Source organism: Hippoglossus hippoglossus, chromosome 6 (assembly GCF_009819705.1).
Source record: "Hippoglossus hippoglossus isolate fHipHip1 chromosome 6, fHipHip1.pri, whole genome shotgun sequence".
In the NCBI taxonomy this organism is placed as follows: domain Eukaryota; kingdom Metazoa; phylum Chordata; class Actinopteri; order Pleuronectiformes; family Pleuronectidae; genus Hippoglossus; species Hippoglossus hippoglossus.
The window spans coordinates 15690126-15717354 of NC_047156.1; the positions used below are offsets into that span (position 1 = coordinate 15690126).

A 27229-nucleotide genomic window follows, 5' to 3' on the forward strand; every position below is an offset into this window, starting at 1 on the left:
GAACAGATGGCCTGGAAAAAACACTGATAACTATTGGGTGTTTGTTCACACAGGTGGGCGTGCTCGACACCAAAATATGTTGGCAGGGTTGTTTCTCTCAGCACAGTAACAAAGACATGGGAAACACTCAGGTCCAGGTAGGTCGGAGAGGGTCGGGCATGATTTTAAACATGTTATCGGGACATTAAGAGATTTATGGAACAGCTAGAACAGTTTCTAACAGAGTTTTGTGGCTAATTATGAAGATGATAGAAAACGTATGTGTTCTTCTATGAGGGGAAATAGACTACATGTCTGGATTTTCACTTTTTGTGTGCCTATTGGTTTACAACTAAATGAAGGGTTAGATTAGAAAAACTTGAAATAACACTGCATGTGAAAACTCCAAGCTGAACCTCTGTGATGGTGAATCTCCAGCCTCCAGAGAGAGCCTTCTGTGACCTGGACCCATATCAGGGTTTACCGCTGGTCCAACTCACAGTGATGCCGTCCTTCTTCCTGGTGGTGCTGGTCCTCGGGCTGCCCCTCAACCTGCTCTCCCTCTGGATCTTCTTCCACCGCCTGCGCCGCTGGACCCGCAGCACCGTGTTCCTCTTCAACCTGACCCTGGCCGACACCTCGTGGCTGCTGGCCCTGCCCCTCCTCGTCCACTACCACGTGGACCGGCTGCGCTGGAGGCTGGGGCTGCCGCTGTGCGTGGCCGTGAGGATGCTCTACCACAACTACTTCTACCTCAGCATCTTCTTCGTCACCTGCGTCAGCGTGGACCGGTACCTGGCCATCGTGCACCCGCTGCGCTCTCTGGTGCTGCTGGGCCGGAGGAAGACGTGCCTGCTGTGCGTGGCGGTGTGGGCGGCCACTCTGCTCCTCAGCGTGCCGGTGGCCAGCATGACTCTCATCCAGACGTGCCCCGAGACCAACCGCACCGTGTGCACCATGTACATCCTGCTGACTGACACCGGGGAGAGCTTACCGTATTCCCTGGTTTGCTCCATCCTCTGCTTCCTCTTCCCGCTGCTCCTCATCTGTTACTGCGGCCTGAGAAGCGTCCGGGAGCTGCGGCGGAGGCCCAGCCGAACCGACCCGCACAACAGGCAGCGGCGGCGGCTGCGGCGCGTCCTGAGCGCGGCGCTGGTCCTCTTCGCCCTCTTCTACCTGCCCTACCACCTGAGCCGCAACGCCGCCGTCGTGATGAGGGCGGTCTACCCCGACAACCCAGCCTCCTGGTGGGCCTCGGACCTGGCCTTCACCCTGGAGATGTGCTTCTGCAGCCTCATCACCTGCATCAACCCGCTGTTCAGCTGCTTCATAGGCCGCCAGTTCAGGGGAGAGTTCCAGGGCTCTCTGACGGTGGTGTTCTCCCAGTGTCCGGGCATGCAGGTGGCCTCTGTGATATCCAAGAGGGCCCGGAGGACAGTGAGGAGGAGGCAGGGGGTGTCTGCTGTCACACCCGAGTGCGCACTGCCACCACCTGAACTATAAAATATCTCGAAGAACTATAAAAAAAACAAAAAAAACTTTGTATATTTGATTACTGATAGTAGATTTATACAGTAAAGGCCCCAGACATAGGAATTCCCTTTGTTTGAGACCATGTGGCCACAAATAAGTTTGTTGCAAATGCATCGTGCAAATAGTTTGAAAGTAGGGCTGGAAGATATGGTCCAAAATTACAGCAAGATAACAAAATTACATATCATTTGACATCAATCATGATAAATGTCATATTGTTTCTTTTTAGTTTGAAGGATTAAAGATAAAGAAGTTTAAAAACTGATTTTTGCTCCAGAGCAGAGAATGACAAACAAAACCTTTTGTAAATGTGAGGTATATGTGTTATACCTCCTCATTGTACTTACACAATGCATAAGCATTAAATTGATATACTGAAGCTTTGTTTTACTGCTATTGATATATATTTTACGATAATTATTGATAATTTTATTGTCTAGCCCTATTTAACATAATTAATTTCGTATATGTATTAGAGCTATTTATGATAGATACATGTTTTTAAATTGTTACTAGTTCCTTATAGCCCCTAACGTTTGGTGGTGATTATAATCAATCATATACCTACCTACAGTGAATGTTCATTCATTCATGAAGACTCCAGATGCTTGTTGACAGTAATGGCTGTATACATTTTGTAATGTAAGCAAATGTATGCACATTATATTCATCATTGCTGATGGTACACATGGTAATGTGCTGGTTTATGTTTGTTTATTATACAGATAAATAATCCATCATCCATCCATCATGTCCTCAACAAATGGTTAAATGGCTCTTGCATCCATGTGTTATTAAGTAACTGGTTTTCAGTATCGCAGTACCACAATGGCTGTCAAAATAAAAGCACTCTGTCAATACACATTTATTACAGATAATAAATAACATAAAGTGTTAAGTCAACAGTAGCAGTAACTTATTACCATGGTGTAAATATGTCCGAGAATCAAATGAAATGAATTTTTAAAAAAGTGGACTGCAGTAAAAGATGGAAACTGACTTGGCCCCATAAGTGAAGCCAAAGCATCTCAATTGTCACCTGGTGGCTGTCTGCAGAATACATCACAAACTCCGCCTCCTCCGTGTTGGTGGATTGGACATGGATCCAACATAAAAGTCTGAATGCAAGTCAGATAAAAATGTCTTAAACTTTGTTCCGGGCATTTTACACAGTTCTTATCACACCGATGCCTGTTCAAGTGTTTCTTTTTCCATCAAGTTTGGTTTTGATTATGTATTTGATGCTGAAAAAAATGTAATGAAATATCACCGTTGACAGCCGAAACTGACTGATGATTGGCCGAGTGTGCGTTTCTGGGGGACCTCGCTACTCTGACTCCAAATTTGCAAGATGGCAGCGTTCATATCTATTATTTTAGTTGGCCTCACTTCGGGATAAGGGGGGGCGTGTCGTTAAACTATGTAAACAGTTTATTTGTTCCTTTGATAATGTAATGGGCGAATGAAACTGCAACCCTTTGATTATTTCTCTGTTAATGGTTAATGGAGTTTTAGTGATTCGTAGTTATTTTTGCATCACTCCTGATTATTCTTTATATTAGGGTTTGTAAACCAGTGCATCACACTGCACATGGGACAAGTGAACATGTATACATATGCAGAGGCGCCAAAATATGTTACATCCAGTGGTTTCTCTTAATAGTTGAATGTTCGACCTCAACGTCCAAATAAACCTTATGCAAAAACAGTAGCCTAAATAAACCCTAACCTAAAATCATAGACGTGTTGTCTCTCCGGTTGAATCAATATCAAATCAATGTCAATTTAGCCCAGACTTAATGCTTCTCTGTGGGTGCTCATGCCCCGAAGCCCCCACTGAATTGCTGTGAATGTACACATGTTATTAATTTTTCAGTTTTATTTATTACTCTTTCTTTGTTAGACAACTCGATCACTTGTGTAGCTTTCACTGCAAAGGGAAATTAAACAGCATTTGAACCATCACTCAACTCTTTACATCATACTGGGGAGGTTTTGGCCTCAAGTGGTGTTCTGGTCCACACAGCAGGGTGAACTTTGGGACAGAAAAGGTACGGAGACGTTTCTATGTGTCCCCCAAACTGACCGGTGTCCATCCATAGAGGGTTATTTCATCAAAGTGGGCTGGAACAAATACACGTATTGGCTTGGCTTTGAGACTACGAGGATTGGCCTTGAATTTATTGACACAACACTGCCTCTGTGTGGCTGACTGCGGACTGTACTCCCCACAGTGGGTCCACATGAGTGAATATCACGTATATCCTTAAAATACTTGAATTCACAGTTTATTACATTAAGTGAAAATAAAGGGGTTTTTTTATCCCGCACTTGTTTAAACATTTGCTGCGAATGTACAGCAAGACAATACAAAGATTTACCAATGAATAACTAGGGATTAGGAAAAGATAGAGGAATAGCTCCTATTTGTTTGGACTACGAAATACGAGTCAGATGTTGCATTATATGTCTACAACCACAGTTACAGGAAGAATCAGTACAACCTCAATAACAGTTATAAAAAATGTACTGCACTAGTTCTACCATAACTACAGTAAAACCAACGACCACAATCTTAATAAAACCAACAATTCATTTCACATCTGTTTGACTGAGGTGCTGGCTGACATTCACAGACCCATTGTTTTCTCTTCGCCTGGTGAGTTTCTGTTCTTAAGATTGAATTTAACTACTTTAATGCATAACTAATGGGAGTTTTTCTTTTCAGCTAAACGCTCCCAAAAAGAAAGTCAAAGTAGACACTGTTTGGTTTCGTGTTGTAACAGCACACACAGTCTGAACTTTACATGCTTTCATGCAAACAGCGGGCCATGCCCTGACACAACGCAAACACTGACGCCTTCTCTGTCACGCTACAAAGCAGCTGGCTCCCGTGTATGCATCCACTTTTTTTATTTATAATGAAAACTAGAATGGCACTCAGCAGAGAGCATGTTTCGCCAAGGCCCAACAATTCCCTTAAGAAACCACATTTAGATCCCAATTTATATTTGAATCTGCAACAAATTAAACACACTCATAGATATCAGTCTCCTAAAGATGTCAAATTATTTTTTCATTAATATCCATTAATTCTATTTTAAGAAATCAATGTTTAAAAACACCTCATCTCACAATGTTAATGTGGATCAACACCAAAATTAAATGGCTTCTTTCTTAAGTCAAGTCGGTTGAGTAGTTTTTGCGAAATGCAGACGATGACACAACTTCCTCGTGGGAGGTAACAACACAATGAGTTGAAGAAAAACCTACATTTTAATAGATTTTTGGATTTAAGGTTTTAATTTCCCGATCTTTCCTGATCACACATGCTCCTCTCCAGAAGACTGGTCTGGCCCTGTGGTCATAGAAGCACATCAGAATATAATCTTTTATTCTTGACATCTGATATTTGCTCTAACAGAACATGTGAAAAACTTTCCTATAACCTAAGTCCTCATTTTAAATTCAACTGTCGAGTATAATGCAGCCCACACTGTTGTAAATGCAAGAAATGCTGCATACACTTTAAATAGAATATATCAGACAAATAGATAAATGCATGTATTTGATTTCTGGTATTTGAGCTGTCTCAAACTACCTTGTTTAAAATGTAATTTCTGTCAATTTTTATTGGAAATGTGTTGGATGTTAAACCGTATTATATCAGCACGTATTTCAGAATCTTAAATAGTGCCACCTTTATCCAGAACTGTCTTAAGGTCATTTGGCGAGAGCAGGTTCCTTCCTGTACCAGCGCTGACACATGCTGCTGGACCACAAATGACTGATCACCTTCCTCATCATGCAGCTGTCCTCCTCAGGGAGCGGTCCACCGCCTTGTTTGCACTTGGAGGAGCTGCCACTGAAATCGAGACCGTGCAAAAATACATTCCAATGTGTATCCAGGATATAACCACAGATAAGACAAATGAGTAAATAGCTTTATTAAAGATGACGGGAGGATTAGGTGGAAAGTAAAAGATCAACTCACCAGCTGGAGCAATTATGGACTTCCTAAGCTGTAAAACTAATTTGAAGTTTTAAGTTTTCTCTGCATCTAGAAGAGTTTTCACATGTTACATTGGGGTTAAACACTTGGTTCTTATGGGCCCAATGCAAAACAATTATCAAGACTTTATCTGGTCTCGTGCACGGCATGTTTAAGTGAGATGTGTAGGTATAAAGGACACCTGCAATCAACATGTAGGTCTCGAATACAGCGTCCCGCCACATTCAAAACACATTTAGGTAATATTAAAGCAAAATAAACTTTTACCAAACACAAAAATAATATGCTCAACTTCATTCTCTAACATGTTGTTAACTGACGACATATTTAGGCCTTTATGTTGTTCTCACTCTGTATATTACTGTGTATGTTCTGGACTTATCTTTGTCTCCCTTCATTTTAAATATATATACAGTATATGTATATATATATATATATATGTATGTTCAGATGTTAACTGAACCGTCAACAGCCATACAAATCCAATTTCACCATGCTTTAGAAATAACAAATTATATAAAATTATATATGAAAAAACCCATCTGCTAACATACTTTAAATATAGCCAAGAATACAGTTGGAAAGTAAGTGTTATTGCCTCGATTAATTTATATATTCTCATTCAAAATATCTATTTGTTGTAGTTTCATTTATTTTGATTCTGTTTTGCATTGATGTTGTTATCAGCATTAATTAAGCTGAAACATCTGAAATGTGTCACATCATCATATCAACTGCAGTTGCTCTGGCTATGACACTGAGTTGTCAGAGATTTCACCCTAATACATTATTACAGAACAAATAAAAAACAGGATCACACTGTGAACTTTTTTTTATTGGTGCTCATCTCTATCAAACTCTTACGTATTTGGAGTGCAAACACATTTGTTCAATTGAGAGATAAGGAAAAAGTAATGATTATATGGGACTTGTGAAAGGCGTTGGACGTCCATTCAGCACATGTTTGTCATGTATTGGTAATAAAACTTTAGCTACAATAGGAAAGAGGGTGGGAGTAAAGAATTGAGCAATCTGAATATAAAAGGCTGCTGAGTGTCCCTTGACTGTTACCTTCTCTGGAAACAGAAAGCCCACTGGCAATCATGAGGTGGAGATGTGTTGGGTTGTGTTTCCTTGCACTGGCTCTTGTTATTGTTGATGATGTACAGGCCAGACTGGGTAAGACTTTTTTCAGGACTGTGTGAATGGATTATTATACTTGAATAATCTCATCTACAGCGTTTAATAATTAAAACTATTTTGTGCACTTTTGTATTTTCCTCAGTTCGCAACCATGTCAGCAGCATCTGCAGCACGTGGGGCCGGGAGCACTTCAAGACGTTCGACGGTGACGTGTTCCAGTTTCCTGCCATGTGTGAATACAATCTGGTCTCCGACTGCCACGAATCCTACCAGGAGTTCTCAGTGCACATGAGGAGGAGGGAGAATGATGGAGACCCCACCGTCAGCTACGTGGTGGTCACCATCGGTGAACTGTCATTCCACCTCAGCAAGACGCTGGTCACTGTGAACAACGAGCCGTGAGTAAAGAATCCATGAAGCATCTGAAAGAAGCTGCTTCCTTTTTTTCTGATGTTTGTACATGACAATTAAAAAAACACACACTCTCTCTTATCCCAGTGTCAAGCTGCCGTACCACAACGCAGGGGTCCAGGTGGAAAAAAATGCTGTTTACCTCAAACTCCAGTCCAAAGTGGGCATCACGGTCATGTGGAACGCTGACGATGCAATCCTGGTAAAAACTTGACCTTCTGCTCAAGATAGATTGTTGTGTCTTCAGAGCTCTGATGGTTTGATACATCAGATAAAAGTACACCCACACAGCTCAACTTGAGGTCTGCTGTATAATTCAAATATGTTAAATATCGAGGAGTGCATTTTAACAATCAGACTCCTTTATCTAATTCAAGGGAGCCTATTATGTAGATTGGAACATGTTTTTCAAACCGACCTCCTAGGGTTACAGTTCTAAGAGAATAAATCAGCTTCCAAGTCAGGCTGTCCTTCAGTTTTCTTCTTCTTTCTTCTTCTCATTCACACTCAGCTCGTATAAAATCACATAATACAGGTCACTTGATGAGGTCATTATAATCTGCATGTGTTTTGTTTGTGTTTCAGTATTCTAACAGAGTATCAAAGTTATTAAAATGGTGTAAAGCAACACTGCAACTATTTTACCTTTAAATAACAGAAATTATGATAGTGAGGATGATGCTGCTTTCATTCCCTCACCTCAGCCTGAACGTTTGTTTCACTTTATGTAACTTTGGTGAGCGGGTACAAGAAGTGCCGAACTGCAGATCAGTTAAAAACCAGTGTTTATCAATGGTATTCAGTGAGGAAACCTTTTAAATATCAAGAATGAATCACCATGTGCGCTGCTGCTGCTCAGTATATAGTGTTGCTTTAAAAGCTTGTTATAATGTCTTGCTGTGTTGCTCTGGTGTAGGTGGAACTGGATCAGGACTATGCTAATCGAACTTGTGGACTTTGTGGAGACTTCAACGGTGTTTCAGTCTACAATGAGTTCATTCACAATGGTATACATGCTGTTCACTTTATGTATTTATTCAGTTCATCAGTCGTCCGCTGAACCTTTTTGTATGTGACAAAATATAATGTAACTATATGCAGGTCGCCAAATCAACTCAATTGAGTTTGGAAACAAACACAAAATCCATAATCCAAACGAAGATTGCGAGGACCCGTATGAAGAGGATAATGAATCACTGGACGCTGTGAATGTGGCCGATTCATGCACGACATTTGTGAGTTTTTATCCACAGCCTTTTAGCAGCAGTGATATTGATATTCAGCATTTTCAACAGAGCATCTCTGGTCCTATCATCTCTTCCCTTTCAGCAAACCACCTGTAACCAGATGTTGCGTTCAGAGTCCTGGAGCTCCTGCATCAAACTGATCGACCCTGAACCTTACATCCAGGCCTGCGTGCAGGACATGTGCGGCTGCACCAACAAAACAAATGACTTCTGTCTCTGCAGCACAATGTCTGAGTTCTCTCGACAGTGTTCCCATGCAGGAGGGCAGCCTCCCAGCTGGAGGACACCTCAGTTCTGTGGTAATGTTTGTTGTCTCTTCTGTTTTTATATGTTTTTTGCTGTTTGGTGTGGAGAGAGTATCAAAGTTCTGAAATCAGCTCAGGGAAAAGCAGCTCATTTAAATTGCTCTTTGAAAGAAGGTATTGTGTAACTCTCTGAAAATGATTAGAGGGGTAATCTGTATTGTCCCCGAGGGGCAATTTGGTTTGCAAACAGTAGTCACACAACCAACACACAACCCATCCATTTCTTAGAAGTTCTACATATACTGACTCTGGTCCCATGATACTGTTCATTGCATGGACTGTATATAAAGATGAACGACATGTTTCCGCTTCCTCCCGTTATACAGAAATAAGGCTAAAATATAATATATAAAATATATAACAGCTGTTGCCATCTTGCTCTTTTGACATCATGTGGGGCCGGCTTCAGGGCAGTGGTAATCGAGGTGTGAAGCTGTGGTATCGAGGTCCTATTGGTGCACACCCTCGACCAATAGGGAGTCAGTGTCAGCTGTAAATCATGACGTTTCACCCCATTGACAACTTATCTGAAAACACTGACACTTGAACAAACATCAGTTTGATACAAACAACCTAAATGACAGAAACCATTTTTGAGGAATTTTATTTGTATGTGTCGGGACTAACATGGGTGAGCCGGGGTTTATGACTTATACTGCAGCCAGCCACCAGGGGACGATACTGATTATTTGGCCTCACTTTTTGTCTATGATATACACCTATGTAACATGTGATTGATTTAAATAAAACTTTCAATCAGTCAAATATTACACACAAATCAACTTTTGATAAACACAAATGAATCCAAGCGAGCCACCTCCTACCTCTGTTGATTTGAATTGTCCCTCATCCTCACAGCTAAACAGTGCCCCTTCAACATGGTGTATGAGGAGAGCGGTTCACCTTGTTTGGACACTTGCTCACACCAGGACACGAGTTCACTGTGTGAGGACCACAAAATGGACGGCTGCTTCTGTCCTCCTGGTCAGTGCTCTTCACATGTTTCCTGCAACACATTTTGAACAGTTCCACAGTTTTGCTTACTTATCGTTTGATTTAACCGTCTGCTTCAGGAACTGTGTTTGATGATATTTCCATCCGAGGGTGCATCATTCAATCTGCATGTCAGTGCAAACATAACAAGGTCTATAACTCCGGTGAGGTTTACCGACAGGACCGATCAGAGTGGTATGTTACAGATCTCATAGTGTAAACAAAATGAATTATTTTGGGTGTGTGTTTCGTTGGTTTTGAATCACTTGTGTTATTTCAGTACATGTTTGGAGGGTAGATGGGCCTGTAAGAGCCTCCAAACACCTGCTACATGTGCAGTCGAGGAGGGCTCACATGTCACCACCTTTGATGGGAAAACCTTCACCTTCCATGGAGATTGCTATTACATCTTAGCCAAGGTGGACAGCAAGGTGACCGAGTTACTGCTTTGTACAATTAAATGGCAGAAATAATAAAATCAGCTGATGTAAAATAATAACTAATTTTAATAATTTGTTGTTCCGCTTTGTGTTTTAGGACGACACAAGTCCAAAGTTCACCATCCTGATCCAGCTGGTGCCTTGTGCAAACCAAGAGTTTGATACTTGTCTCAAAACCCTGAAAATCCTGCTGAACAATGACAGAAACAATGTGAGTTAAACTCTGTCGGCTCAGAAGACTGTAGTCATTCATTAGTTCACACTGATATCTGCAACTCTGCAACACTGATTTAATCTGTTCTTATCCAGGTATTAACGTTCACCTCAGATGGAAAAGTGAAGCAGAATACACAGACCATCAGTTTGCCATACCAGGCTCTAGGTGGGTCAGACCATAATAAACTCTGAATACAAAATGTCATTGTCTTCTTTTTTATTTGTGACGCGAATTAACAGATGAACCATTTTCTATTCCTTTATTCACAGGCGACATCAACATCTTCCAGGCTTCGTCCTTTCACATTTTGCTCCAGACCAGTTTTGGGTTGCAGGTTCAGATCCAGCATGTGCCCGTCATGCAAGTCTATGTCAGTCTGGATCCGAGCTACAGAGGAAATACAAGAGGTAAGTTTTACATTCCTCCTAACGTGGAGCATTGTCATCATCAATACATTTGCCAGGATACAGTACATTTACAATGGATTATTATTTATTACACACTACCATCTGATGAGTAGAGAGGATGACAGCAGTGATGTTAATTCATTAGGTATTTGGAACCTAATTTATGCTTTAGAGTTGCAAAGTGAATGAAATAAACCGACAGATTTAACTGAAAAAATGCCCAAAGCTGAAATAAAATCAGTCTGTGACAGCTCTGTCGTACACACGTAATAATAAAACACTCTTTTAGGGGCCTAAATGTGGTTTATTTGTAGTGTACAATAATTACATATGTTCATATTATTTCACATAATAATATGATAATGATATTTCACATTTCAAATGTTTCTTAGTTAGTTAGTGTTTGACGTCTAGGCTCCGACTTCAGCACTCCCCAGATATGATTATATACATATAATGGGAGTGATGAGTAAATCTTTATATTCTGTATATATTGATTGTTGTTGCAGTTTAAATAGACCCTCAAACTGGGTGGGTGCGTATTATAGATGATTGTGGAGAGACCGGTATATCACGCCATTGGAGAGGGGCTTGAGTTAGCTCACAAGCATTGCTCCATAAATGGTTCTGATCATTCTGATTTGACTAAAATATCTTGTGTCTTCAGGTTTATGTGGCAACTACAACATGGTCCTGTCTGACGATATGAAGACACCTCAGGGGATCGTGGAAGGAACAGCCGTCACTTTCAGTAACTCCTGGAAGGCCAACCTCATGTGTCGAGACAGAGATGAAAGACTTGACGACCCCTGTTCCCTCAGTGTAGAGAATGGTAAACAGTAGAGTTGGTCACATGTATGTTTTTGAGATGGATTTCCAGCTTCAGACAAATGTTTTTTTAGTCTGCGTGTAATGTATATTCAAGGCAACAAGAGAATTCAACACAGTTGTAGAAGTTAAAAGTTAAAAAGTTGCTGTTTCTTCATTCTCAGAGCTGTACGCCAAACACTGGTGCGCCTTGCTGCTGGAACCAAACAGCCCCTTTGCACAGTGTCACTCAGCGGTGGATCCTGAGATGTACCACAAGGTACAGGAATAATCGTACCATTATTTCAATTATATTAGATTACACTTTGATGTGACTGTAGTTCTTTTTAAAACGTTTTTCCCTTCCGCAGCGATGCACTTATGCGAGCTGTAACTGTGAGAAGAGTGAGGCCTGCTTGTGCGCCGTCTTGTCCTCTTATGCGCGGGCTTGTGCAGCGAGGGGGGTGTTCTTAAAAGACTGGAGAGAGAACGTGTGCGGTAAGGATTTCTTTCTTTTTGCTGAGGTGATGCAATCTGCAATTAACAGTATCCCTTTCCCAGTAAACATCCTCACATTGTGCCCAAAACAGATAAATACTCAAGGAGCTGCCCGGCATCTCAGACCTTCTCTAACAAACATCAGAGATGCCAGTTGACCTGCAGCTCGCTGGGCTCAAATCAGCAGAGCTGCTCCTCCGACTTCCTGCCTGTGGACGGCTGCTCCTGCTCTGAGGGTCTCTACCTGAATGAAAAAGGCACCTGCGTACCCATGGCAAAGTGTCCCTGCTACTACAACGAAGCGTACATCAAGCCAGGGAAGTCCATCAGCATCAAGGACGAACACTGGTGATATAATTATTTCCATTTTGTTGCCATTTGCCTTTATTATCCTAGGTTTTATTTACTGTATATGAGATTTATCCAAAGTGAATAGTTTTGAAATACCCATGTGTTCCATCTGTTGTCTGTGGTGTCTTTTCCAGTGTTTGCAATAATGGGATACTTCACTGTCATTCTTGGAGAGCCCGCTTATCAAGTATGTCTTTTTTTGTTTTATGTATTTCCTTTTTTTCCCGAACATCCTCAACCCACATTTGTGTAAGGTGTAGACTAAACCAGTTTCTCCCTCTGTCACAGAATGCCCTTCTCCAAAAGAGTTTTTCAACTGCTCCTCTCCGGGCAAAGGAGAGCTTGGAGTCCAGTGTGCTCGAACCTGTTTGAATCTGGACAACAATGATTGTGTGAGTTGTTTTTGCTGCTGTATTGAATCTGACCTAACACATTACTAGTGTCTATGGTCGTTTCCTGACAGTTATGGTGTTTCTTCCTTCCCAGGACTTCACAGAGTGTGAATCAGGTTGCCAGTGTCCCAGTGGCCTCGTTGATGATGGCAAAGGTTCCTGTGTGAGAGAGAACGAATGTCCATGTCAGCATGACGGGCATCTGTACGCCGCAGGAGCACAAATTCCTAACAAGTGTAACACCTGGTATGACCTTGCTTTTATTAGACGTATTAACACATTTGATGTTATTTGTCTGTTTATTTCACTTGATTGCACTGTGTTGTATTTAAACATTTCTTATACATCTAGTACCTGCAAGAGTGGAAAGTGGGAATGCACAGAGAAAAAATGTCCAGGAACTTGTACTATCTACGGGAGTGGTCACTACTCTACATTTGATGAGCAAACATATGCCTTTCAAGGAGATTGTGCCTACATTGCTGTCAAGGTAAATAAAGAATTTATGTCATTTAAAGAATGACATAATGTGACGGAAATCCCTTATTCACTCGTTCACTTCTACCTTTGCAGTGGGAACTCGGTACTCTAGTAATACTAATACTAATACTAATAATTATTTATACAGCACTTTACGAAACAAAATACAAAGTGATACACAACAGAAAAGAATTGGTTGACATAGAAAAGCAGAAAGTACATAAATAATAATGATAGAGATAAAAGAACAATAGCAATCTGGCATTCTGAGTAAATGCAGGAATATGCCTTCCTGAAAAAAAGTAAATTTTTAGCCAGGAGTTAAAAGAAGACACCGTCTCAGACAACCTTAGGCGATTCATTGGGACCATGATGGCAAATCTTTACTCAGTAGTCAGCAATACATTTTTGCAGAAGGTGCTGTTAATACCTTACACTCTTCATTATTCATTCCATTGTGAATTTCTACATCATACTGGAGATATCCAAATAGTAAATGATGTGAACTGTAGATATAAATAGCAGGTGATTTTGGATTCTGTAATGTCAGCTCTTGTCCCAGAAATTCACCGATATGGCCTTTATACAATTGCATGTCATTGATAAACTTCAGCATCAGTTTTAAAAGTCAATATATAATGCTTAAGAAGATTTGAAATATGTTCACCAGCATTGATTTTTTAAATGACTGCATGTCAAAAAAAAGAAAAGTACAGATAACTACAGCATAAAGTACAGTACACTCTCCTGGGGATCCATTTGACTTTTACCCTACTTACCTTTACGTTGTTCTTTAACAGTTTTGATGTATTGTAGACAAGTATAAAGGTCAAGTGACAGTGTGATTTGTTCAGTGGTGTCTCTGAATGAAGCAAAAAAATGTGCAATGAATCTCTCTCTTTTCAGAACAAATGTGGCAATAAAACAGTAGAGTACAACTTTGGAATTATCACAGAAAATGTACCGTGTGGATCTACAGGCACCACCTGCTCCAAAACTATCAGGATCCAACTTGGGGTAAGATCCCAAAACAACACCTGTTGTGTTTTCTGGCCTTGACCTTTCAGATTTAAAACATTTTGACAAATCAAATTGCAGTTTTTTGTGTGACAGTAAAAGCAACAGAAATCTTTTTAACCTTACAGCGAACGGAAATCAAACTAGCAAAGGGTAAATACGAAAGGATGGACGAGGGACCAGGCCCTGATATTCCGATAAAAATAAGACAGGTCGGCTTATACTTGGTGGTAGAATCTTCCATTGGTGTGGCAGTGATGTGGGATCGCAAAACAACTGTTCGCATCCTCCTGGAACCCCAGCACAGCGTGAGTCACATTAGTTGTTATGGTGATGATGACTGAAATCTCTCATGTTAACAGTTGCTGGAGTTTTAATATGGTGTAACCTTTTTTCCTCATCTGTAGTGAAGCTATGTTTGTAGATCAACACCACTATGGGAAAATAATGATATTGCTATGCACTACCATTGATCTAAATGTAGTCGAGGCATAATATTCACAATTCATGATACTATATAGTATTATAATATCAAAATATATTTAGGCAAGGCAAAGGTTTGTTCCTTATAATGCTCAAGAGTGTGAAGAATATTCATATGTAATATTGTCGCAATGTAAAAGAAGTCACTGACTCCTTTTGTTTGTGCAGGGAAAGGTATGTGGCCTGTGCGGAGATTTTGACGGTGATGTCCAGAATGACTTCACCACCCAGGGTCAGCTGGAGGTGAGCACTCCCACAGAATTTGCAAACAGCTGGAAAGTGCACAGCAGCTGCCCAGATGCGGAAACAAGTGTCGACCCTTGCAAAGCGACACCCAATCGACATCACTGGGCAAAATCGATGTGCAGCATTATAACCGGGCCAACGTTCAGAGGCTGCCACAATAAGGTGATAAGAGTTGTTTCTAATTTAACATCACGTAAAGTTCTGTTGTTGGAAATATTATATACATCAATTTTTTATTACTGAGCAGGTAAACCCCCTTCCATTTTATGAAAACTGCGTGAAAGACTCATGTGCCTGTGACACTGGAGGAGACTGTGAGTGTTTCTGCACAGCGGTCGCAGCTTATGCTCAAGCTTGTAATGAAGCTGAAGTCTGTATTGCATGGAGAACTCCAGACATCTGTCGTAAGTAAACAACAATTGTACCCTTTGGTCATTCAAATTATGTTTTTTCAAACTTTTCTGGCCCATTAATCTCTTTTTAAATTACAAAGCTCTTATGGCCCCAGCATTTAGATATATAGATATTTGTCTTTTAGTTCAAACTAAACCTGTTCAGGTTTGAGTTCTTGTTAACCTCATGATACTTAATGTAGTTTTTTGGGATCAACAAATCCTTTACACCAAATACATTACGTATCTTGTCTCTTTTCTTCCTAGCTGTCTTTTGTGACTATTACAACAACCCAGATGACTGCAAGTGGCATTACAACCCTTGTCACAAACCTTGTTACAAGACCTGTCTGAATCCAGAAGGAAATTGTACCAACCCTATACCCAATCTTGAAGGTAAGACATTTTCTCACAGTGAATGTACCTATGATTAATGTGGCTTTGGCTTCAGTCTTCATTGTAAAAGCAACTTAAATACAAAGATTTTGCATTCATAATATTATGATACTTTATGTTGTGAATTTGACAGGCTGTTACCCCGTATGCCCAGAAGATAAGCCCATATTTGATGAGGACAACCAGATTTGTGTGGCGGTATGTCCAGGTTGCTTTTACAATGGGAAGCAATATGAAGAAAATGAAGTTATTTATAATGTGACCGACACTGTGGGAATGTGCTACTATGCAATCTGCATCAATGCAACAGTGATATTTGGAAATGAAACCTGCCCCCCTTCAACTGCCCCACCCCCATCAACACCAATTTCCACCACTACACCTACTATTACAACAACTGAACCCCCCACTACAACTAAAACTTCAACCCCAAGCTCTACAGCCCCACCAACTGGACCTCCAACTCCTGGGTCAACTACAACCACAGAGTCTACAACCCTTCCAACCAAACCTCCTACTACAACTGTGGGGCCAACCACAACCACAGAGTCTACAACCACATCAACAACAAAACCACCTACGACAACTGCAGGGCCAACCACAACCACAGAGTCTACAACCACAACAACAACAAAACCACCTACGACAACTGCAGGGCCAACCACAACCACAGAGTCTAAAACCGCAACAACCAAACCTCCTACTACAACTGTGGGGCCAACCACAACCACATCTGCCACAACCCCATCTGCCACAACCCCATGTATTGAAACGTGTAAGTGGACAGAATGGTTTGATGTGCATGACCCAATGACGGACAAAAATGATTGGGAAACATATGAGAATATTACAAATAGCGGTAAAGAAATTTGCAAAACACCAGAAGAAATTGAATGTAGATCAGCTGTTTATCCTGACATGAACTTCGATGACTTTCTGACTCACACTGGCCAAGTTGTCACTTGTGATTTGGGAATTGGTTTAATATGTAAAAAAGAGGACCAGTTTAGACCAAAAAAGTGTTTCAACTATGAGATCAGAGTATGTTGTAAATGTGAAAACACAACTCCTTCAACTACACCAACTATAATTTCAACCACAAAGTCTACAACCCCCGCAACCAAACCACCTACGACAACTGCAGGGCCATCTACAACCACAAAGTCTACAACCACAACAACCAAACCTCCTACTACAACTTCAGGGCCAACCACAACCACAGAGTCTACAACCACAACAACAACAAAACCACCAACGACAACTGCAGGGCCAACCACAACCACAGAGTCTACAACCACAACAACAGCTAAACCACCAACGACAACTGCAGGGCCAACCACAACCACAAAGTCTACAACCACAACAACAGCTAAACCACCTACTACAACTTCAGGGCCAACCACAACCACAGAGTCTACAACCACAACAACAACAAAACCACCAACGACAACTGCAGGGCCAACCACAACCACAGAGTCTACAACAACAACAACCAAACCACCTACTACAACTGCAGGGTTGACCACAACTGCAGGGTTGACCACAACCACAGAGTCTACAACCACAACAACCAAACCACCTACGACAACTGCAGGGCCAACCACAACCACAGATTCTACAACCACAACAACAACAAAACCACCTACGACAACTGCAGGGCCAACCACAACCACAAAGTCTACAACCACAACAACCACACCACCTACTACAACTGCAGGGTTGACCACAACCACAGAGTCTACAATCACAACAACAACAAAACCACCTACTACAACTGCAGGGCCAACCACAACCACAAAATCTACAACCACAACAACCAAACCACCTACGACAACTGCAGGGCCAACCACAACCACAGAGTCTACAACCACAACAACAACAAAACCACCTACGACAACTGCAGGGCCAACCACAACCACAGAGTCTACAACCACAACAACAACAAAACCACCTACGACAACTGCAGGGCCAACCACAACCACAGAGTCTACAACCACAACAACAACAAAGCCACCTACGACAACTGCAGGGCCAACCACAACCACAAAGTCTACAACCACAACAACCAAACCACCTACTACAACTGCAGGGTTGACCACAACCACAGAGTCTACAACCACAACAACAACAAAACCACCTACTACAACTGCAGGGCCAACCACAACCACAAAGTCTACAACCACAAAAACCAAACCACCTACGACAACTGCAGGGCCAACCACAACCACAGAGTCTACAACCACAACAACAAAACCACCTACTACAACTGCAGGGCCAACCACAACCACAGAGTCTACAACCACAACAACAACAAAACCACCTACGACAACTGCAGGGCCAACCACAACCACAGAGTCTACAACCACAACAACAACAAAACCACCTACGACAACTGCAGGGCCAACCACAACCACAGAGTCTACAACCACAACAACAACAAAACCACCTACTACAACTGCAGGGCCAACCACAACCACAAAGTCTACAACTACAACAACAAAACCACCTACGACAACTGCAGGGCCAACCACAACCACAGAGTCTACAACCACAACAACAGCTAAACCACCTCCGACAACTGCAGGGCCAACCACAACCACAGAGTTTACAACCACAACAACAGCTAAACCACCTACGACAACTGCAGGGCCAACCACAACCACAGAGTCTACAACAACAACAACAACAACAAAACCACCTACGACAACTGCAGGGCCAACCACAACTACAGAGTCTACAACCACAACAACAACAAAACCACCTACGACAACTGTGGGGCCAACCACAACCACATCTGCCACAACCCCATGTATTGAAACGTGTAAGTGGACAGAATGGTTTGATGTGCATGACCCAATAACGGACAAAAGTGACTGGGAAACATATGAGAATATTACAAATAGCGGTAAAGAAATTTGCAAAACACCAGAAGAAATTGAATGTAGATCAGCTCTTTATCCTGACATGAACTTCGATGACTATCTGAGTGACAGTGGCCAAGTTGTCACTTGTGATTTGGGAATTGGTTTAATATGTAAAAAAGAGGACCAGCATAGACCAAAAAAGTGTTTCAACTATGAGATCAGAGTATGTTGTAAAACATGTGAAAACACAACTCCTTCAACTACACCAACTATAATTTCAAGTACAAAAGAGACAACAACAAAATCTACAGCAGAACCTCCTACTACAACAACAACCACAAAGTCTACAACCCCCGCAACCAAACCACCTACGACAACTGCAGGGCCAACTACAACCACAAAGTCAACAACCACAACAACCAAACCTCCTACTGCAACTTCAGGGCCAACCACAACCACACATTCTACAACCACAACAACAACAAAACCACCAACGACAACTGCAGGGCCAACCACAACAACCAAACCTCCTACTACAACTGCAGGGCCAACCACAACCACAGAGTCTACAACCACAACAACCAAAACACCTACGCCAACTGCAGGGCCAACCACAACCACAGAGTCTACAACCACAACAACAGCTAAACCACCTACGACAACTGCAGGGCCAACCACAACCACAGAGTCTACAACAACAACAACAACAACAAAACCACCTACGACAACTGCAGGGCCAAGCACAACCACAGAGTCTACAACCACAACAACAGCTAAACCACCTCCGACAACTGCAGGGCCAACCACAACCACAGAGTCTACAACCACAACAACAGCTAAACCACCTACGACAACTGCAGGGCCAACCACAACCACAGAGTCTACAACCACAACAACAGCTAAACCACCTACGACAACTGCAGGGCCAACCACAACCACAGAGTCTACAACAACAACAACAACAACAAAACCACCTACGACAACTGCAGGGCCAACCACAACAACAGAGTCTACAACCACAACAACAGCTAAACCACCTACGACAACTGCAGGGCCAACCACAACCACAGAGTCTACAACCACAACAACAGCTAAACCACCTACGACAACTGCAGGGCCAACCACAACCACAGAGTCTACAACCACAACAACAGCTAAACCACCTCCGACAACTGCAGGGCCAACCACAACCACAGAGTCTACAACAACAACAACAACAAAACCACCTACGACAACTGCAGGGCCAACCACAACCACAGAGTCTACAACCACAACAACAGCTAAACCACCTCCGACAACTGCAGGGCCAAGCACAACCACAGAGTCTACAACCACAACAACAGCTAAACCACCTCCGACAACTGCAGGGCCAACCACAACCACAGAGGTTACAACCACAACAACAGCTAAACCACCTACGACAACTGCAGGGCCAACCACAACCACAGAGTCTACAACAACAACAACAACAACAAAACCACCTACGACAACTGCAGGGCCAACCACAACCACAGAGTCTACAACCACAACAACAGCTAAACCACCTACGACAACTGCAGGGCCAACCACAACCACAGAGTCTACAACAACAACAACAACAACAAAACCACCTACGACAACTGCAGGGCCAAGCACAACCACAGAGTCTACAACCACAACAACAGCTAAACCACCTACGACAACTGCAGGGCCAACCACAACCACAGAGTCTACAACAACAACAACAACAACAAAACCACCTCCGACAACTGCAGGGCCAACCACAACCACAGAGTCTACAACCACAACAACAGCTAAACCACCTACGACAACTGCAGGGCCAACCACAACCACAGAGTCTACAACCACAACAACAGCTAAACCACCTACGACAACTGCAGGGCCAACCACAACCACAGAGTCTACAACAACAACAACAACAACAAAACCACCTACGACAACTGTGGGGCCAACCACAACCACATCTGCCACAACCCCATGTATTGAAACGTGTAAGTGGACAGAATGGTTTGATGTGCATGACCCAATAACGGACAAAAGTGACTGGGAAACATATGAGAATATTACAAATAGCGGTAAAGAAATTTGCAAAACACCAGAAGAAATTGAATGTAGATCAGCTCTTTATCCTGACATGAACTTCGATGACTATCTGAGTGACAGTGGCCAAGTTGTCACTTGTGATTTGGGAATTGGTTTAATATGTAAAAAAGAGGACCAGCATAGACCAAAAAAGTGTTTCAACTATGAGATCAGAGTATGTTGTAAAACATGTGAAAACACAACTCCTTCAACTACACCAACTATAATTTCAAGTACAAAAGAGACAACAACAAAATCTACAGCAGAACCTCCTACTACAACAACAACCACAAAGTCTACAACCCCCGCAACCAAACCACCTACGACAACTGCAGGGCCAACTACAACCACAAAGTCAACAACCACAACAACCAAACCTCCTACTGCAACTTCAGGGCCAACCACAACCACACATTCTACAACCACAACAACAACAAAACCACCAACGACAACTGCAGGGCCAACCACAACAACCAAACCTCCTACTACAACTGCAGGGCCAACCACAACCACAGAGTCTACAACCACAACAACCAAAACACCTACGCCAACTGCAGGGCCAACCACAACCACAGAGTCTACAACCACAACAACAGCTAAACCACCTACGACAACTGCAGGGCCAACCACAACCACAGAGTCTACAACAACAACAACAACAACAAAACCACCTACGACAACTGCAGGGCCAAGCACAACCACAGAGTCTACAACCACAACAACAGCTAAACCACCTCCGACAACTGCAGGGCCAACCACAACCACAGAGTCTACAACCACAACAACAGCTAAACCACCTACGACAACTGCAGGGCCAACCACAACCACAGAGTCTACAACCACAACAACAGCTAAACCACCTACGACAACTGCAGGGCCAACCACAACCACAGAGTCTACAACAACAACAACAACAACAAAACCACCTACGACAACTGCAGGGCCAACCACAACAACAGAGTCTACAACCACAACAACAGCTAAACCACCTACGACAACTGCAGGGCCAACCACAACCACAGAGTCTACAACCACAACAACAGCTAAACCACCTACGACAACTGCAGGGCCAACCACAACCACAGAGTCTACAACCACAACAACAGCTAAACCACCTCCGACAACTGCAGGGCCAACCACAACCACAGAGTCTACAACAACAACAACAACAAAACCACCTACGACAACTGCAGGGCCAACCACAACCACAGAGTCTACAACCACAACAACAGCTAAACCACCTCCGACAACTGCAGGGCCAAGCACAACCACAGAGTCTACAACCACAACAACAGCTAAACCACCTCCGACAACTGCAGGGCCAACCACAACCACAGAGGTTACAACCACAACAACAGCTAAACCACCTACGACAACTGCAGGGCCAACCACAACCACAGAGTCTACAACAACAACAACAACAACAAAACCACCTACGACAACTGCAGGGCCAACCACAACCACAGAGTCTACAACCACAACAACAGCTAAACCACCTACGACAACTGCAGGGCCAACCACAACCACAGAGTCTACAACAACAACAACAACAACAAAACCACCTACGACAACTGCAGGGCCAAGCACAACCACAGAGTCTACAACCACAACAACAGCTAAACCACCTACGACAACTGCAGGGCCAACCACAACCACAGAGTCTACAACAACAACAACAACAACAAAACCACCTCCGACAACTGCAGGGCCAACCACAACCACAGAGTCTACAACCACAACAACAGCTAAACCACCTACGACAACTGCAGGGCCAACCACAACCACAGAGTCTACAACCACAACAACAGCTAAACCACCTACGACAACTGCAGGGCCAACCACAACCACAGAGTCTACAACAACAACAACAACAACAAAACCACCTACGACAACTGCAGGGCCAACCACAACCACAGAGTCTACAACCACAACAACAGCTAAACCACCTACGACAACTGCAGGGCCAACCACAACCACAGAGTCTACAACAACAACAACAACAAAACCACCTACGACAACTGCAGGGCCAACCACAACCACAGAGTCTACAACAACAACAACAACAACAAAACCACCTACGACAACTGCAGGGCCAACCACAACAACAGAGTCTACAACCACAACAACAGCTAAACCACCTCCGACAACTGCAGGGCCAAGCACAACCACAGAGTCTACAACCACAACAACAGCTAAACCACCTCCGACAACTGCAGGGCCAACCACAACCACAGAGTTTACAACCACAACAACAGCTAAACCACCTACGACAACTGCAGGGCCAACCACAACCACAGAGTCTACAACAACAACAACAACAACAAAACCACCTACGACAACTGCAGGGCCAACCACAACCACAGAGTCTACAACAACAACAACAACAACAAAACCACCTACGACAACTGCAGGGCCAAGCACAACCACAGAGTCTACAACCACAACAACAGCTAAACCACCTCCGACAACTGCAGGGCCAACCACAACCACAGAGTCTACAACCACAACAACAGCTAAACCACCTACGACAACTGCAGGGCCAACCACAACCACAGAGTCTACAACCACAACAACAGCTAAACCACCTACGACAACTGCAGGGCCAACCACAACCACAGAGTCTACAACCACAACAACAGCTAAACCACCTACGACAACTGCAGGGCCAACCACAACCACAGAGTCTACAACAACAACAACAACAACAACAACAAAACCACCTACGACAACTGCAGGGCCAACCACAACCACAGAGTCTACAACCACAACAACAGCTAAACCACCTCCGACAACTGCAGGGCCAACCACAACCACAGAGTCTACAACCACAACAACAGCTAAACCACCTACGACAACTGCAGGGCCAACCACAACCACAGAGTCTACAACCACAACAACAGCTAAACCACCTACGACAACTGCAGGGCCAACCACAACCACAGAGTCTACAACAACAACAACAACAAGAACAAAACCACCTACGACAACTGCAGGGCCAACCACAACCACAGAGTCTACAACCACAACAACAGCTAAACCACCTCCGACAACTGCAGGGCCAACCACAACCACAGAGTCTACAACCACAACAACAGCTAAACCACCTACGACAACTGCAGGGCCAACCACAACCACAGAGTCTACAACCACAACAACAGCTAAACCACCTACGACAACTGCAGGGCCAACCACAACCACAGAGTCTACAACAACAACAACAACAAAACCACCTACGACAACTGCAGGGCCAAGCACAACCACAGAGTCTACAACCACAACAACAGCTAAACCACCTCTGACAACTGCAGGGCCAACCACAACAACAGAGTCTACAACCACAACAACAGCTAAACCACCTACGACAACTGCAGGGCCAACCACAACCATAGAGTCTACAACCACAACAACAGCTAAACCACCTACGACAACTGCAGGGCCAACCACAACCACAGAGTCTACAACAACAACAAAACCACCTACGACAACTGCAGGGCCAACCACAACCACAGAGTCTACAACCACAACAACAGCTAAACCACCTACGACAACTGCAGGGCCAACCACAACCACAGAGTCTACAACCACAACAACAGCTAAACCACCTACGACAACTGCAGGGCCAACCACAACCACAGAGTCTACAACAACAACAACAACAACAACAAAACCACCTACGACAACTGCAGGGCCGACCACAACCACAGAGTCTACAATAACAACCACAACAACCAAACCACCTACGACAACTGCAGAGCCAACCACAACCACAGAGTCTACAACCACAACAACCAAACCTACTACTACAACTGTGGGCACAACTCCATCAGAAGTCACAGGTCCTACAGTACCAGAACCAATAGTATCAACTGCCCCCCTTGTCTCTGAACATACAACTATAACATCAGAGAGTACACAGACACCAAGTACCACAGTAAGCGCCACCACAGTATGCTTCTGCATAGTTAATGGAGAGCAGTACAAGCCAGGTAAGTAAAGACATTTACGTTTCACAATTACATTCATGTCGCAAATTTTATGTCAGTATGTTACATGTTTAACCATTATTCACCTTTGTTTTCACTATTAGGGGAGGTAATATTTGACAGGGAACACCTTGGATCAGGTGTATGTCTCACAATGACATGTTCTGATATTTGCGAGATTGACAACAAGACAGAAATTTGCACCACGCCTGTGCCTACACCTACACCTACACCTACAACAAAGCCTACAACAAAACCTCCTGTACCTACCTGTCCTGAATGGGATGTAGCAGTAAGAACCTTCTTACTTTATCTCTATATATACAGTGAATAATGTTATCGCAATGGTTTTGTATATTTGAAGTACATTTACAAGAAACAATGATTAATAAAGTAGGCTTTCTTGCATTTTCAGCACAATATTTCAAAATATCACTGATTTTACCCCGTTCTCTCTCTCTCTCTCTCTCTCTCTCTCTCTCTCTCTCTCTCTCTCTCTCTCTCTCTCTCTCTACCTTAGCAAAATGAGACATTCTTTATCTGCAACTGCACCATGGCCAAATGCATTGAGAACGATACAATTGTAATTGTCCCATATGAATGTCCACCCATCGAGCCCATCACTTGTACCAACGGAGGGAAACCAGTTCTTGTGTATGACGAGTACTACTGCTGCCAACATTATGCTTGCGACTGTAAGCAATTCAGTTGTTTAAGGATGTATAACACACTTCTTTACTTTTGTAAATACGTTTTTGATTTTGAAGTTTTTCTTGTTTGTCATTAGGTGTATGTGAAGGCTGGGGAGATCCTCATTACATCACATTTGATGGATTGTTCTACAGTTACCAAGGAAACTGCACTTACATTTTGATGCAAGAGATTTCACCAAAGCATAATCTGAAGATTTATATTGACAACGTCTTTTGTGATCCAACTGAAGATGTTTCTTGTCCGCGATCTTTGATTATATCATATAATTCGCAAATGGTTAAACTTATAAATCACAATCTTATGGGAGCAGCACAGTTGGAGGTAAAACAATATATGGCAATAGGGCAGTTTTATATCACGTTCTGAAAATCTCTCCATTGTCAATGAAATTACAGTGTTGATGTTTTGTCATAGCATATAATATATTTATTTTCTCTCTAGGCTCTGAAAAATGGAATACGTCTGAAACTACCTTATTCACAAGACGGCGTTAAGATCTTAAATTCTGGCATTAACATGATTCTGGAGATCCCCCGTTTAAGAGTGATCATTACATTTGGAATAACTGGCTTTAGCATTACCCTACCATTTCAAAACTTTGGCCAAAACACTCAGGGCCATTGTGGTAAGAGCTTCTCACTCTCCTGTTGTCATATAAGAAAATCATTAGTATTTGGTCAGATTGTTGTTTTACCTTTTTTTGTTACTCACTTGTCAGGAACGTGTGACAACAACCAGGCCAATGACTGCATGTTGCCTGGAGGCCAGCTGATTGAAAGTTGTGCAGTGATGGCTGACTTTTGGCTTGCAAAAGACATTTCCCCACCCAGCTGTGAGTTACCATCTGTGCTGCCCACCAAAGTACCTCCACCTCCAACAGACTTAATTCCATGCAAGCCGGATAGCATGTGCGACCTTCTTAGAAGCAGGTAGGCATTCTGTAATACACTGTAGTTCATAAACATTCCTGAGCTTTGACATATTGTCATCAATATTCAATAGAGTTTTGATGTGTGTTTTTGTTGGTTTGACTTTCACAGCATCTTTGCAGAGTGCCATCCAGTTGTTTCCATTGAGAATTTCTACAGAGGTTGTGTTTTTGATAGCTGTCATGTTTCAAACCCAGTAGTGGAGTGCACAAGTTTGCAGACTTATGCTGCTGCCTGTGCCCAGGCTGGGGTTTGCCTAAACTGGAGGAACCACACTACATTGTGTGGTATGTCATTATTTTATAGTGTTGGGGAATCACGAGAATCAAATTAGATTTGTTGCAATCAAAACACACTCAACACTACACTACAATACTTTAAAAAGAACCAATTGATTTATTTTCTTCACCAACAGCAAGTGGCTGCCCGTCAAACACAGTTTACAAACCATGTGGTCCTGTAGAACAGCCCACCTGCGAAGACAAGTAAGTTTTAACAACAAAGGTTTGTAGTCTTTTTATGGGTCACCGTGAAGATGACAGAGAGTAAGAGCCTAATGGGATATGGTAATCAATATTTTTTATTAACAACAGTAGAAGTAATCGACTCTGTTTTATTGATCTGAAAGAAATGATGTAACCTAACCTTTCTGTCGTCATCATCAAATATTACAGTCCTGAAGAAGTAATGATGAACTATACTACCGAGGGCTGCTTTTGTCCAGATGGAATGAAACTCTTCAACAAAGACTCTGGCGTGTGTGTTGATAAGTGTGGTAAGTGTGGTGATTCTCTTCAAAGTCTTAATAATGAGCTGGATATGTTGTTTCAATCATGAAGTCCTACAGGATTGTTCATTTTCCAACAGGGTGTCTTGATCCCGAGGGCATTCCTCGTGAGGTGAGCCAG

At 42.8% G+C, this 27229-nt stretch overlaps 1 protein-coding gene across 1 annotated transcript in view; it reads left to right on the forward strand.

Moving 5' to 3' along the window:
- The first annotated feature begins 116 nt into the window (after positions 1–116).
- Positions 117–27229, forward strand: part of LOC117763212 (mucin-2-like) — a 29289-nt gene continuing 2176 nt past the window's right edge. The window contains exons 1-39 of the mRNA XM_034588173.1: positions 117–137; positions 418–905; positions 956–1303; positions 6639–6703; positions 6810–7065; positions 7166–7280; positions 7995–8085; positions 8180–8313; positions 8408–8624; positions 9489–9614; positions 9704–9818; positions 9904–10054; positions 10161–10274; positions 10373–10445; positions 10550–10687; positions 11355–11519; positions 11680–11774; positions 11866–11992; positions 12085–12340; positions 12478–12530; positions 12632–12735; positions 12830–12981; positions 13087–13225; positions 14122–14232; positions 14361–14540; positions 14884–15123; positions 15209–15365; positions 15621–15749; positions 15883–15947; positions 16184–16274; positions 16854–16972; positions 25199–25373; positions 25466–25713; positions 25834–26017; positions 26111–26321; positions 26433–26608; positions 26737–26806; positions 26996–27096; positions 27189–27220. Coding sequence (XP_034444064.1) covers positions 117–137; positions 418–905; positions 956–1303; positions 6639–6703; positions 6810–7065; positions 7166–7280; positions 7995–8085; positions 8180–8313; positions 8408–8624; positions 9489–9614; positions 9704–9818; positions 9904–10054; positions 10161–10274; positions 10373–10445; positions 10550–10687; positions 11355–11519; positions 11680–11774; positions 11866–11992; positions 12085–12340; positions 12478–12530; positions 12632–12735; positions 12830–12981; positions 13087–13225; positions 14122–14232; positions 14361–14540; positions 14884–15123; positions 15209–15365; positions 15621–15749; positions 15883–15947; positions 16184–16274; positions 16854–16972; positions 25199–25373; positions 25466–25713; positions 25834–26017; positions 26111–26321; positions 26433–26608; positions 26737–26806; positions 26996–27096; positions 27189–27220 — 5832 coding nt within the window. The remainder of the gene's footprint in view (positions 138–417; positions 906–955; positions 1304–6638; positions 6704–6809; positions 7066–7165; positions 7281–7994; positions 8086–8179; positions 8314–8407; positions 8625–9488; positions 9615–9703; positions 9819–9903; positions 10055–10160; positions 10275–10372; positions 10446–10549; positions 10688–11354; positions 11520–11679; positions 11775–11865; positions 11993–12084; positions 12341–12477; positions 12531–12631; positions 12736–12829; positions 12982–13086; positions 13226–14121; positions 14233–14360; positions 14541–14883; positions 15124–15208; positions 15366–15620; positions 15750–15882; positions 15948–16183; positions 16275–16853; positions 16973–25198; positions 25374–25465; positions 25714–25833; positions 26018–26110; positions 26322–26432; positions 26609–26736; positions 26807–26995; positions 27097–27188; positions 27221–27229) is intronic.